Raw genomic sequence first — 15,166 nt, forward strand, 5'->3', positions numbered from 1 at the left:
GCTTATATACACTTAGTAGTAAATATATTTCTGACACAACCTGTCCCCAGAAACATTTTTCCCCATCGTCACCATGACTTCCGGATGTTCATGGAGATTCAAAGGAGAGCTTCAGTAACCCTCCTGCTGGCTCTAGTCCCCCACCACTAGACCCCATTAGGGTCATGAGACTCTTCATTCATCTATGGAGTCTAGACAAAGTTATTTCTGTTGCCAACCTCAATAAATATTGTCATTGATGAATAAATATGGAGCCAAAGTGTAGAAGCTTGCACTTTATTGGAAAAAATCAAAACAAAAATATAATCTGCAGGGACAATGCAGCAAGTATGCTCAGTGAATGGATTCAGGGCCATTTTAATCTTCAAACCTGCGTTCATACCTGCACTCACCCATTTCTGTGATTGGCAGGGAAAGTTTTATATACACAAAGCACCGATCAACAGTGCTCTATTCTGAACAACTAGAACTCCCCTCTGTTACCAGTGAGACTCCCCATGGCCCCACATTGTCCTGAATGCTCCAGTGCTCGCCTCTGGAAACATGATCTGAGCATGAAAGGGACCCTGCACATTCAGGTTGGAACAGGGCAGCCAGGAGGTTTGTTAAATGTCACAATAAATGCCATGCCAAAAGCGTCAAAAGCATGAATGCAGATTCCTTTCCAATGCAATGCTGCCTCCATCACAACATTTAGTGCCGTTGCTGATGTGAAAAACATTCCCTCGCCAAATTTGTAGAAATCCTCCTCACCAATTTGACCGTGTTATGTTTATGAACATTCACATCCTCCGTGACCCCTGGAGTCACAGATAACTGTACAAGGCATCATGCGAGTACAGATAATATTTAGTGCCCCAACAGCAAAACATGTCATCTCTTTATCGTCTTTATATTAACTTATTTTTGAAAAAAAAAAAAAAATCCTTTCAATCACTCAAAATCCAATTCTACAATCAATCATACCTATGTATAAACCTGAAGACCGTCCACAAGGAGATCAGTGACTAGTTACAGTTACTATATTTTGTCATCTTATCTATAGGTAATCATAAATAAATACAAACAATACACAAGGAATGTCTACTGCAAACAATACATAAAAGAGTGTTATAAAGAGTTTGCAATTGCTTTCCTAATTTGGGGATACTTTAAGAAGGTATTATGATAATCAAAAGAACTGAAACAATGTGTGACAACAACCCAGCCTTGCTTTTTTTTGCAGGTACATAAACCGTGATGTCACGGAGCTCTCCTCATGGGTGTGGCGTTTCTCTTAGTCCAGGATGAAGTAGGGGTTGATCCCCGTCCACATGGGTCTGAATGGCAGCACACTCTCCCTCTCCTTCTATGACTTCCACATGATGGGCACAATGTCCACTGCGATGCCCGTCTGAGATGGTCAGAGCCGCTCCTAGTCACCGTGGTTTTATTCAACAAGTCTTATTTGGGCCTTTTAGTCCCAGAGAGAGGAGAGTTCAGTAGACGCAAACTGCAGGTTTGCTTGGATAGTTGTCTTCGTCATGAATCATCTTCAGACGAGGAAGACCCCTCCGGCCTTCAGGTTACATAAAGTGAATCTGGTGAGGTAAAAAAACAACAGTGTCATCTTTTTTGGGGGGGGGACACAAGATCCAATAATGCAGGACCAGATTCCAGAGGTCTCCAATGGTATGCTTTAGGTACATAAACACACCAGCTACAATGGTCCAACAAGCAAGACAAAGGTGTTCTAAGCTTGGATTGCAAAATAAGAACTCCAATTCACAAAAGACTGGTACCACTAGTTATTTGACTTCATTTCACAGATCCTCTGTGATATCACATCAACGGCAGCCTTTTGTTTAGTATCACACATTCGGATTGTGTCCTGTTGCTTTGCATCGCTATTGACAAGGCACAACCATTTATTTCTCATGTCCATGGACATGAAATTCACTCCTGCAAGAAACTACAAGTGTGATTCTCTCCCATCACATAATTAGTCCTGAGCAAGTAGTGTGTGTAAAGCAGCAATCTGGGGTGTCAAGTGTGATGGTATCTCACAGGAAAGTGTTGTGACTGGCACCAAAACAATCAGCCATTTAAGGTCCAGTTCTGCTCAATCTTAATAGGAATAAACATGCACTTTGTTGACATACTCGGACCTGGAGTGTCGATGACACGTATGAGAAAGTCTGCAGAAAGGGCTGAGACCTGAAAGATGCTGCTCAGTCACAGAGGAGAGGATAAACAGGAGAGCCAATGATAAGAGAGGAACTCCCAGAGAAAAGCTATGCTACAGGTGTCTGACCACAAAATAGAATGTATTCATTAGTGTTTTATTAATACTGTGTGCGGATATCATGCACTTTGTGGCATTTTGTTATTGATCAACATCAACCTTTCTACTTCAGACAAGCATAAACCCACACAAATAAACTCTCAACCTACGTGTTGACCTGCTGTGGAGAAAGACAACTGACAAAGCTAATCATAGGCAGAAGAAAAGGTATAGGACTCTCAGAGCCTTATGGAAGAATCAAGCACAACCGTTTATCTGGCTCAGACAGGCCGGGCCTGTCAGCTCTGATGTGGAAGGATTGATTAGATGCAGTAATCCGTTACCTGTGCACCTGGACTGGGGCCAAAGGGGTTGGCTGGCCTCATCACTGGCTGGGTGTACATCATAGTGGGCTGTGTCGTCATCGTCATGGAGCCTACGTTGGGAGGCTGAGAGGAGAGAAACGAAAACACAGCGGGGATGGATTACACAACCTATGCACAGAAAAGAAAATACATCTCCTAAATAAGGTGCGAGGGGTAGTACATGTCATTTCCATCTGCACTAAAAACAACTCTGTGGCACTGAAGGAAACCAGCCTGTTTATTGATGAGGACACAACCCAGCATCATCACTCATCACCCTCTCTCAATTCATTCCGTTGTGCTGGCAGAAGTCGACACATTTACTGTCATTTATTGCCTCTGAGATAGCACATGAAAGTCCTTACACTCATGTTTAAAGATTAAATAAATACTGTTCATATTGACGGATAATAAAAGAAGCTAGTGCATATGTTAGTAAATCTCCTCCTTGCATGCCTGCAGAGGGTGTGTGTGTGTGTGTGTGTCACAGTCACTGCTGACTTACCATTGCATATGCCATCATGCCTGTCGGTGTGGTTGCAGGGAAGGCCATAACAGATGGTGCCTGAGGTGACACAAGAGACAAGATGATTCCTTCTACAGAATCAGGACACAGCCAAACCCAACTCACCGTTAAGAGTTAGTTAGGAGAGGAACACATTTAAGGCAGACCTCAGCATACATGTAATTACAGTAACTCAAATGAGTCTATTCAGGAAGATGTCATGATGAAGGCTTCTACTCAAGCCTTCATCAATATTCAATATTAATCATTTTCACCTTTGATCACAGTCAAAAGGTGCTTAAAGGGCGTTTTTTCCCGCTTAAGAGAGCAGTCACATGACATACGTATCTGACCTTGTTCGGACTTGTCAAGCTTGCTGATATTTTTCACTGCCTTCATTCAAAACTCATTTCCATAGTAAATCAAGAATGCAGCTTGACGGAAGAAGATGGAATCAACAACAACAGCAGGATTCAGCCAATATGGCCATTTACAGTTGATAGAAAATGAATACAGCCTTTGAACAATCTTCAGATAGCCATCTATAGCCTGGAATTCAAAAGGCAATAAATCTATGTATTTTTCCTAACAATCACACAATATTTTGTCATTTTAATGTGAATAATTAAAACAAATTCCAACATTAATCACAAATGCCTTCAGGATCATACAATAACTCAATATCCAACACCTGTGTGGAATCACAACAATTAACTTGATGAAATCATGACTACAAACAGCTGTTCACCATGGTTCCTCTGTTTAGAAGTGCAGCGACATTAACATGGCTCAAAAGATCTCCCATAACAATTCCGTGACTAAGTTGTAGAAAGGAACACATCAAGTGAGCGATACCAAAAGATTCCAAAGGATGCAAAGATACCTGGAAGCACGTTAAGATCATTACAAAATGGAAAGTGAATGGCACTACCCACAGTGGACCAACATCAGGGTGTCCATCTACACTACATAATCAGGAGAGAAGGCCAACAGGGTGCAACATGTGCATCAAACAAGAACAATGTCAAAGATAATGCAAACCTGTGGCCTATATGAGAGGCTCCATCTGGAAGGATCCCTCAACAAACTGGCAGAAAGTTTTGTGGTGTGATGAAACAAATATAGAACTTTTTGGCATAAACGCCAAACATTACATTTGGCAAAAAAAAACAGCAACCATCGCCAAATAACATCCTGACTGAAGCATGGTGGTGGCAGCAGCTTAATGTTGTGGACATGATTCTCATCAGAGGGGACTGGGGAAGGATGGAAGAGTCAAATACAGGGAGGTTCTGGAGAAGAACCTGAAGACTGAAAATGGGTCAGAATCTCATATTCCAACAGGTCAATGACCCAAAGTGAATTTGGACTGTCCAGCTAAAACAAGGTGGATGGCCAAGAGGCCTTGAACTAAAACTAATAGAAAATCAGTGGAATAACTTGCCGGTTGCTCTCAATCAGCTCAAACTGTTCTGCAAAGAGTAGTGGGACAAGATGTCCAAATCCAGGTGTGCCTTCTTTGTGCAGAGCTACTACAAAGACAGGTAGCTGTGGTTGATGTCAAATGCTAATCAAAAAGGTTGTGCTGCATTGATCTAGTATGTTGTATGTTTTGGGATCAGGGCAAAACAACCACTTCAATATGAAATTTGCAGATCAAATGTGAAAACATTGGAGGTGGGTGTATCCATTTTCTATCCACTGAATATCAGAAGTGAAGTTTTTGAGATTGAGGTGGACACAACTGAAGTCATTATTTGATCAATATCATTCTAAATGGTTCTAGACACTTCTCAAGTTCAGTGTTAACCCCAAAACACAACGGTGGCCTTTCTATTGAAAATGTGTAAAGACTGCCAAAAGACTTCTAATATTATCAGAGCGGGATCAGACTTATTTGAACAGCAGAATGACAGAAGTGCAGGAATCAAAAAGGAGTGTGTGTAGAGTCCTGGGGATAGAAGTTGGCTGCTTGCAGGTGCTCCTTGTGGAAAGAGATTAGAGAGAAGAAAGTACAGACTCTTTCCTTTTCCTTGGTCCCCCAACAGCCCCTGCAGTGATAACCAACCCAGATTTGTCTACCGCCCAGCCCTCTCAAGAAGGATACATTTCATTACCTATTCAGTCATTGGCAGAGGCACAAGTGAGTCAGACATGACGCTGGTGCCAAAATTGGTGCCTTCATCACAGACCACGCTTGTTTCGTTGCACCGAGAGCTTTCCTTCAGAATTCCTCCTGGCTGACAATGTTTGCTTTGTCTCAGGGACATCTCACTCAGCGTTCCTCAGCCACTCAAGAAGGACATGATGAGGCTGGATCTCTGCATCACATTAGAGGTCGTCCTTTAACGACTGATGGATGTTGTGTCTCTGCGTCTTAGTGGATCAGCTTCTTTCAAGTCACCAACTCTTTCTTTCCGGCTTCCTCAGAGAACACTCATCAGCCTTTGATCATCAGCTGACATTTGGCCACATCATCAATAACTCAGCAGGATCACACGCAGTGAGAGCACAGTCGGAAGGTGTTCTGCAGGATTACGGTCAGAAGCTCCCTTTGAACATTTTACCAAAGTGTGATTTCAGATGAAATGTTTCATATGGAAAACACTGGACTCCAGACCGCATTTTGTATTCTCATTTGTGAAAATGTTGCATGACAAACCGCGGCTACATGTGATCCGTTATGGTGACAGCGCCAGTGAGACTAGAGTTCCTCAACATACAGTTCATGCAACACAGTCCCTATTGTCCATATCGGTCAATACAGGTGCCAGCTTTTACAGTTTGACTCACAACAGCAGAAAGGTGGTGGTGGTCGTATTAAGCAGCCTGAGTGAAAGTCCTTGGATGTGTACTACAGTGTGGATACCAGACTTGAGACCAGACCGGGTTCACACAAATATTTACAAACCATGTTCGGGTTGAGCCTACTTGACACGGTGCTTCAAGACCCTTTTTAGAGAAAATATGTTGTGGAAATGAATCACTTGCTGTATGTGTTGGACTACTTCTTGCTCAGTGCTGGGGTTTTCTATTTACATGACTGGAACCATGGTAACAACTAATGGTGACTGACTGGTGGTCAGAGTGTTGCAGCTGAAGACGTTAATAACCAGTGAGAGCAGAAGATTTTTAGACCATATACACAGTAGGGATGGATGTGTGGCCCCGGAGAACAATGATACATTGCAACAAACAGGTATTAGAGGAATCCTTTGGAGTGTAAACTAGGGACACACAGATCCAATTTGTTCAATCCTGATACGATAGCTGAGCTTTGTGTACTGATGGGATACATACCAGTGTGTAATGCCTCCCTGTGTGGAAGAGACTGACTATTCATTTTGTGAAGGCAACATCAGGCGTGACTTAAACATTACATTCCTAAATTTGCAAAACAAAACATGATAGATGCATAAATATAAATGTATTGAATTGTTATTTGTTATTGAATTAACAAATCGTAAAAAAGTCAACCAAGTAAATTCATCTTCAGAATGAACAGGAATTACAAATCAAGTGTGCACCTTTTAAATACAGCAACAAATTGGTCAAAAATGACACAGGAAATGATATTCTAGTGTATAATGTATATGGTCTATAAACACAGAATTGAATAGATTGAGCCCATTGTCACCTATATCCGACCCAGCCATTTGAGTCAGTATCGACCTGATATCAGTATCAGTGCACCCCTAGTGTTAACATTAACATCCAGAACACAAGGCACAAAGGGGTTAAAGGGTAAGAGAAGCAGGAACTTCCTAAAAAGCAAAAAGCCCATTGATGCAAAAGTAGTTCCTCTCAGTCATTCCTTAGGACTCACTAGAAGTGTGTGTTGGTGTCTGCATCTACAGACACTCTGCCTGGGGTTCTCTGTGTTTGTATTTTGCTGTGTTCGGGAACGTTTCTGGGCATCAGCAAAGAGCTTTTGAGCCCCACGTGGGGGTGCAACCCTCAGCCAATAAGCGCACCTGTTCTCATCGCCAGGACAAACATCGGTGCTTTGTCACGCCTCTTGGATTCTGATACCGAGGCACAAGGCACGGTTTAGCATCTGTATGATACAAATGGGCAGAGAGTGCGTTGTTCCTTCGCTGTGTGTTTTTATGTGCTCGTGCTCCGTGTCATTTGTTGCTCTCCTCTGCTGTGCTTAAAGAGCGGAACTGCTGTGAGCCACTCACAAATAACGTTTTTTTCTTCGGATCCACTGCTTTGTTCTCACTAACCCTATTCACTCTCTAGCTTGCTCGGCTGTATATCTCTTTCAATCGCCCTTTGAGCCGGAGAGAGGAGCAACCAACAATGCTACATCGGATACCCTTACGCTCCATCATCGGTTGGGTTGCCACCTGGGCTGGTTGGATATCACTGGTTGTCGTATCACAGTTCAGTCTATAGACAATTATAATAAGTACATCTTATGACTGGACCTTAATGATCTGCAGCTTAATGCGTTGTCTGCTTTGCTGTCCACTGTCCTTCACTAACAACTACATTGTGGCCCTTCTCAGGTACTAAATACTGCTTTCAGGTACCCTTGGCTCGATGCTATGCAACAGCTTGTTCGCAACACGGAAAACATCGCTATTAATAACGCAGGATATATGTCTAGATGAGCACAACAATATGTGCGTTTCAATAAACAGGCTACAGCAGCAGAGACAACACCGGGTGTCACTCCTGTCAGCTCAAAGGCTCACCAACATGTGACAACAGAAGATTGGAAAAACGTTGCCTGGTCTGATGAGTCTCCATTTCAGCTGCCACATTCAGATGGTGGGGTCAGAATGTGTCGTAAACAACATGAAAGCATGGATCCATCCTGCCTTGTATCAACGGTTCAGGCTGGTGGTGTACTGGTGTGGGGGGGGGGGGGGGGCCCTCTTTGGGCCCCTTAGTACCAACTGAGCATGGTTTAAATGCCACGGCCTACCTGAGTATTGTTGCTGAGCATGTCCATCCCTTTATGACCACAGTGGACCCATCTTCTGATGGCTACTTCCAGCAGGATAATGCACCATGTCACAAAGCTCAAATCATCTCAAACTGCTTTCTTGAACATGACAATGAGTTCACTGTACTCCAATGGCCTCCACAGTCACCACATCTCAATCCAACAGAGCACCTTTGGGATGTGGTGGAACGGGAGATTAGCTTCATGGATGTGCAGCCGACAAATCTGCAGCAACTGCGTGATGCTATCATGTCAATATGGAGCAACATGTGAGGAATGTTTCCAACACCTTGTGGAATCTCTGCTACGAAGAATGAAGGCAGTTCTGAAGGCAAAAGGGGTCCAACCCGGTACTAGCAAGGTGTACCTAATAAAGTGGCCGGTGACTGTATATACATACACACACACACACACATATATATATATATATATATATATTACATTTAGCAGACGCTTTTATCCAAAGCGACTTGCAATTCAGATTCTATCACATTTATGGGGTTAAGTGTCTTGCTCAAGGACACATCGACATGCAACTAGCGGAGCCAGAGCCGGGATCGAACCGCCGATCTGATTGAAAGACGGCCCTGCTCTCCACTTAGCCACAGTCGCCCTATGGGTATATACTGTATACACACACACATATATATATATATATCAGTGATAGTTGGCAGCCAGTTGTAAAATTCTCACAAATCGCTAAGCCCTAGTATGACATTCAAAATGCTGGTTATTTGATTCATTTCGTTCACTGTCCAATAATCTTAGGACTTCCAAGAAGAGGGCTCATCAGTAACAGTTGCCAGGCTGCCATTTGGAGGAATTGGCAACCAATTCTTTGTCTTTGGTCGACATCACTACTTTTTAGTATATAAAGAAACAGGGAAACGAAAGAATGTGCACCCCAAAGTAAATATATTTTTTACTATTTGCTCTATTAGTAATATTAAAATATTGCAGAGAGAGTCAACACCAGACTGAGGTTAAAAGTTCGACTAACCGGTCAACATCTCAAACCAGATGAACCTGAACTAAAAACAAAGGGAAATTTGTGAATTCTTGGGAGGCGAAGTAGCCCGACATCTTACTGTAGTTTGTGTTCTGCTAAAACAGACACACTACTACAAGAGTTTTGTACAGTTACTGTAATAAAGCTTTCATTATTTTTTGTCACTTCCATTATTAAGCACACGTATTACTGCATTGTATCTAAATTACTCAAATATAAGGTGACTAAAAATAGCAACCATATTTTCTGTCTCGGCAACCAAAAGCTGATGCCTGGCAACCACTTTTAAGAGTTAGTGTTGAGCCCTGAGGACTATGGAGGAGAGCCAAGCTATAAAATCATTCATGCTCAACTGATCTCTTTTTGGATGTTTACTGGATAGAAGCAAACAGGTGAGAGGTGAGCCCTACCATGGCTGCAGGGTTCCAGGTGGTAGAAGGAGCCGTCTTGGGTTGCCAGTTGTTTCCACCTGTCAGCTTCTTCTCACCAGGCTGACTCCAGTGAAGATCACTACAGAGGTCAAGTCAAAATGTTTGTCAAGTGACATTTAACTTCATATCCATGATACTGCACACTAAACATGAGTGCACTCACTTCTTTGCTGTGCCGTTGCCAATTCCCAGATCTAAAGAGGACAGATGCAATGTAATGAATGCACAACCACCAAAACAAAACTCCCAATCAACACAAAGCAGAACATGTAGAAAGACTGATGTCATGTCCCTGTACTCGTTTTATGCTAATTTTATATAAATATTTATTTAATATTTATTTCCATGCTATCATTTTATAGATATTGTACTTTACTGCTAGGTACAACTTTCACCTCATCTAATAATCTGCTCATAGCACAATTAGTAGTAAAAAAGGGAACTTACTGCCGACAAGGTTGGCAAGTGATGAGTCCAGGTCGTTGGACACCAGTTTGTGGGCCTGTTGACCATTCAGGGTCATGCCCAAACCCTGACTGGGTGAAGATGTCACTGTGGGTTTGAGGATGCCACCTAAAACATCTTAATCAAAAGGGGGCAGGACAAAGGGAAAGGAAGGGAGGCGAGGGGACGGTGAGAGGTTGGGGGGCCCAGGACACATGAGGACAGACAATAACACAAACGCAGGACAGCACATACATTGCACACACCCACACAGACAGAGAGAACATGTTGAGCGTGGATGAGGCAGGACAGCAGGGCTCACAGAAAAAAATAAACTCAATCAAGCCAAGACTGTGTGAGAGGAGTGTGTGTTGAGTCAACTCACCCAGTCATGCACACACCATGCAAAAGCCAAGGCCCCAGAGAGTGTGTTTCAGCCCAGGACAAGGGAGGAGAGAACAAAAATGATGTGAGACGGTGAGCAGCTGGCAACCCAGTGAAGGTGAACAAACAATGAGTGTGTTAGAAGGTATAGAATTACTAGGAGTCCTCAATCACACTCCAGTGATGGTGTATACTCATTTCTCGTCAATCACAATTTATTGCCATTTCCTCAAAAATCCATCTCAGTGGCACAGAGTGTTAAATACGGTTACAGGCTGCCAGTGTTTCCAGTAATGGGCTCATTTGTTAGGAATTACACCAATGAGTATTTAAAGAGATATTTAGATTTAAATAAAATCCCACACAAGAGATTAATTTCTCTAAATCCTAAAATTCAACTTTTTTCAAACCCAGGTGAAAAGAACAACAATAGTTTTATCAAACGCTGAGCTTTTGTGATGTTTGCAGCTCATTGAAAATTACAATAGTCAGCAGACAAAGAACCATAAAGACCATCATAGCTGAAATGATTTCTACGGCCACAACACAATCCTCATTTTTTGCACCTGTGCATGCCAAGAATAAATATGTGGTGAGATGGTAGAAGCACATGACAATTGTGTGGATATTCAACAATAAGAAATACTCATGACCGCTGTCTGATGTGCTTAACAGGATTTTTCAGAATGAGCCAACTCCCACTTATGTCATTGTCTAATGGTTATGTACTGAGCTAGAGTGTAACATCTATTTCATGGTCATTAGGGATCTCTCATTGAGTCTGTGGGGTTTGACTGAGCATGTTAACCAAGGAGAAATCATGTCAACAATAAATCAAATGATCTAGTCAGTGAAATCAGTGAAGTATTTGGGATATGCTCAGAACATTCATAGTCCACATAAACCACACAAACAAATCAAAGTCCAACACTTTGATTTTCCATAGCCTCAACATGATCCAGTGGACATGCAACCTGTCCCTCAAACCTTCAGGTGGCAGCAGAGTACATGAGGTCTGCTGGCTCCCAAGGGGCAATGGGGATGTACAGTGCTAGTGTATGTAGGACTACTCTTACCTGTAGCATCCAGGTTGTTAGCATTGACGTTGTTGCCAAATACTGAGTCAAAGTCGACGTTAAGGCCCCGAGAGTTCTGTGGCTGCTGGGGTGTTGGGGAGGCTGTAAACCCTGTTGAGGCAAAAAAGAAAATGAACTCACAGTATCCAAATATTAACAACACAATACCTCAGTTCCTCCCAATACACAAACAAAAAGCAGGTAGAAAAACACTAACTCATCGGAAAATGTGGATAATGTGACTGGTTCTAAAAGAAAGAGTCTTCCAATCTATGTGGAAAAGATGCAAAACCATCCTGACCACTCATCGCTGTTGAAGGTTGATCCGTTGCAGAAGACCAAAGAGAAAGGTTGACAGGACACGTATACGGTCGGTATCCATCATCTTTCAAGGAAAATTTAACTTCTTAGGGTTTGTGTCAAAACCTCCCCGTCTATTGTCGTCTATGTGAGCTCACACATCCATGGTGTCTGGACACAGGTCCATGTGTTAGGGTACCGTTCTATTTCCCAGCGCCCTCACTCACCACTTTCACAACAGAAAGCAACATTTTGATCACATTTGCCCTTTAGATCAGCACATCCTGGTACCGTTGCTCTACTACTACTACTACTACTACTATCTGCAGAGGAGACAAATGACGCAAAGCTACACCAGTGTGGCATTTAAGATAGACAATTACTTATGATCTTTAGTACACTCAATATGATATTTATGTTGAGGGTCAGGCTACATCCACACTAATACCTTTTAGTTTAAAACAAAAACGATATCCGTCCACACAGCGTTTCAGCATTGTTTTAGGAATGATTTTAGTCCAGACTAACACGCCTGAAAACTAATATCACGTGACTATTCATGTATACTGGACATTCGGGTGCTGGTGTAAACAGGAAGTAGATTGGTTGCTTAGTTACAGCAAATACGACAGGTATTATAGTCGTCTGTAATAATGAAAAGTCGTGCTTGATAGTTAAGATCTTCCTCTATAAACTCAAACGGACAAATTTCGTGGAAAGTTGTATTTTTCTAACTTAGTCACAACGCTGCAGGTCTTGATCCATCTCCCTCTATCACATCACATCTACTTCAAAATGAACACTTTTCTTTTCATCAGAGTTTTCTAGATTATGGGTCAATAAATGTGGTCAACACACGTCTCAATCGTTTCCTCTCAGTAATGCCGTCCACACTAGGAAGTAAACCCGGAGTTTTCAAGCTTATCTGTCCTCAGGAGCGTTTTTAAACATTCGTTTTCGGTGCTCTAAAACTCGAGCCTAGTGTGGAAGATCAGAGTAAACGAGTAAATGTAGCAAAAGATATGCATTTTAAAATAGAGATGTAGTAGTATGGACATTGCCCAATAGTCTAGGAAACTTTGATTCTGAGGAATTCTCAAGCTGAAACAATGAATGGGTCTCTTTATTGTTAGATATTTTACATTTTTATGTGATCAAAAACTGAATATTTGGGGGTTTTGGACTGTTGGTCAAAATAAGACATTTGGAATTTTGAAAATGTCACCTTAGACTTTGAGAAATTGTGATGGCCATTTCTCACTATTTTCTGACATTTTAAATGATTAATTGAAAAAATAAAAAAAATAAAAAAAATCCACAGATTAATCAATTGGCAAAAATAATTGTTAGTATCAGCTCTAAGGAACTCACACCAAAACCTGAAAACCTGTTCCATCCGTCTTCCTTTAGATCACACATTTGTTTAATCAAACCCAGCTGTGGCTATGCTGCAAAAACACTGATGTCCATGTGGAAGTTCTCCCCAGGAGACCAAGACAAATACAACACAAGTAGGAACATCTGCAACAGTAAGTGTGAGTTCACCGTGATCAACCTGGGAATACCTACCTCTGAATAGACCAGCTACAGCAGGGGACTCAGATTGGAAGAGTGGAGTGGTGTAAGGGCTCGGCCCACAGAAGGAGTCTGACACACAGCAAAGAGGAGAAAGGAAGAGTGGAGAAGATTATAAAGATATGAGAGCAGAAAAAATACCGGAGTGAGAGAGCAGCAAGGAAGCCGAGCAACTGTGGGAATGGCTTTTTAACAGAGGGAAAACAAAGGTCAGGTTTTGCAGCACAAAAGCGGAGGAAGCCGGCACTCATCACATGGCTAGACTAAATACAAGGCAAAACCCAGGGCAGCGCACGACTAGGGGCTGACCATAAAACAATGCAGTCTCACAACTAAAGGCTTGTAGGAAGCAGCGAGGGAGAGAGGAGGCATGTTCAGCAGGACGGCTCTGTGTTAACACTCAGACTTCACGCAGAGACACCGTGTCAATCTAGTTCTACTCATGACCATTCACAAATGTCACAAAGCATCTCACTAAACTCATGTCAGCCATCCAGCCACCAGACAGTCGTCTGTACCTGTGATAAATGTCTCTGTCTGCGCGGCAGAATCAAGATCAGATGCCAGGGAAGAGTTTGAGTCAAAGAAGGGATTGTAATGATCTGGAGGAAGACAAAAAGCCTGCTGGTAAAGATGGACAACCTGCAACAAAGTCTTTTGGGCTTTGAAGTACAAAGAGAGAAAGCAAATCAAAGATACAGCAGCCTTAATCAGAGAGTTAAGAGCTGAGGAAATAAACACCAGGAACGTAGCCTGATTGTGGAAGAAAAACTAATATTTGGTGTGGGGCAGCATGCCAGATCTTTGATGAATAAGAGAAAAGAGTCAAGAAATGTTCGGATTTGTTAACCTAAACCACTTCAGGCATTTCCTCCCTCTTTTCCAACTGCTCTGAAATATACTTCTATGTACTTGCACCGTACCCATTTTAAATAGAATTAAACCACCAGCCAGGTTGATGTTATGAGACTAATGGCAGCATTGTACAGTATATTTCATATACAAAATGAAATCTAGACTGTAAAAAAAGAGGATGCAGCAAAACAATCCCACCAAACACTTCATGGCTAGGTGTCCTAGAGGACAGGCTGCCACCGTCCAAGGACGCCATGGACAGGTGGACAGCATCGACAACAGGTAGTGTGAGGAAAGGGTTTGAGTTTGGAATGGATTCCTCCACAGCTTCTGCAGCAGAGGTGAAAGGATCTGAGTGAGCAGAGGGGGAGAAAAAAAGGATAAGGAAAAGAAGGATAAGGAGAGATTATGGCAGAGAGGAGGGTGAGAAAATGGAAGAAGAGAAGTTTAAAAAGTGCATGCCAGATGGAGTGCAGGGGGAGATGACAGTGACACAGGTGAGAAGGATTAAAACAGTGTTTAAGATATAGAGACAGGCTGAGATCATGCACACTCTCATTGGACACATTTCAGGTCTGACGAGCAGCTTTATCACAAGCACAGCGAGCAGTCCACCAGTCACCAGGTTAAGAGTCTTCATTATCACAACGGGCAGAGTCCACCGGTCAAGATATCCAAAGACAGCTGTGCTCACACGGAAATAGCAGTTTATGTTTGTGTTCACAAGTGTCAATTTGGGGAATGTTGCCTAACCTGTTTGTTACAAAATGCAATAAGTGCAAACATGAACAAGGCTGTAATTATCCAGCATTGCCAAGTCCATTTACTAACCAGCTCTTAAACTTCTACTTATTACATTTTTCATTCAAAATGTTGGTCTTTGTCAAGGATGAATGGGTCAAAATAACATGTGCCTTATTTTGGGAAAGCTTTTAATATAATAAATAACACAAGTTACTTGAAATGAATAAGCATGAACTATGTGGCCTAATTTAAAACTAT

General features: G+C 42.2%; 1 protein-coding gene across 14 annotated transcripts in view; it reads right to left on the reverse strand.

Moving 5' to 3' along the window:
- Nucleotides 1-260: 260 nt before the first annotated feature.
- picalma (phosphatidylinositol binding clathrin assembly protein a) overlaps nt 261-15,166 on the reverse strand; it is a 46,154-nt gene continuing 31,248 nt past the window's right edge. For 4 of the 14 annotated variants that reach the window (XM_076102718.1, XM_076102716.1, XM_076102717.1 and 1 more), the window contains 10 exons: nt 14,363-14,515; nt 13,828-13,911; nt 13,304-13,381; nt 11,435-11,545; nt 9,978-10,103; nt 9,694-9,724; nt 9,510-9,609; nt 3,134-3,193; nt 2,608-2,712; nt 261-1,580 (listed from right to left, as the gene is read on the reverse strand). In XM_076102718.1, the coding sequence (XP_075958833.1) occupies nt 1,566-1,580; nt 2,608-2,712; nt 3,134-3,193; nt 9,510-9,609; nt 9,694-9,724; nt 9,978-10,103; nt 11,435-11,545; nt 13,304-13,381; nt 13,828-13,911; nt 14,363-14,515 (863 nt within the window). In that variant the 3' untranslated portion in view covers nt 261-1,565. The other 10 variants (XM_076102719.1, XM_076102721.1, XM_076102725.1 and 7 more) reach the window with 10 other exon arrangements.

This window comes from Anarhichas minor, unplaced genomic scaffold (genome assembly GCF_050575085.1).
Source record: "Anarhichas minor isolate MPS153535 unplaced genomic scaffold, ASM5057508v1 ptg000027l, whole genome shotgun sequence".
In the NCBI taxonomy this organism is placed as follows: domain Eukaryota; kingdom Metazoa; phylum Chordata; class Actinopteri; order Perciformes; family Anarhichadidae; genus Anarhichas; species Anarhichas minor.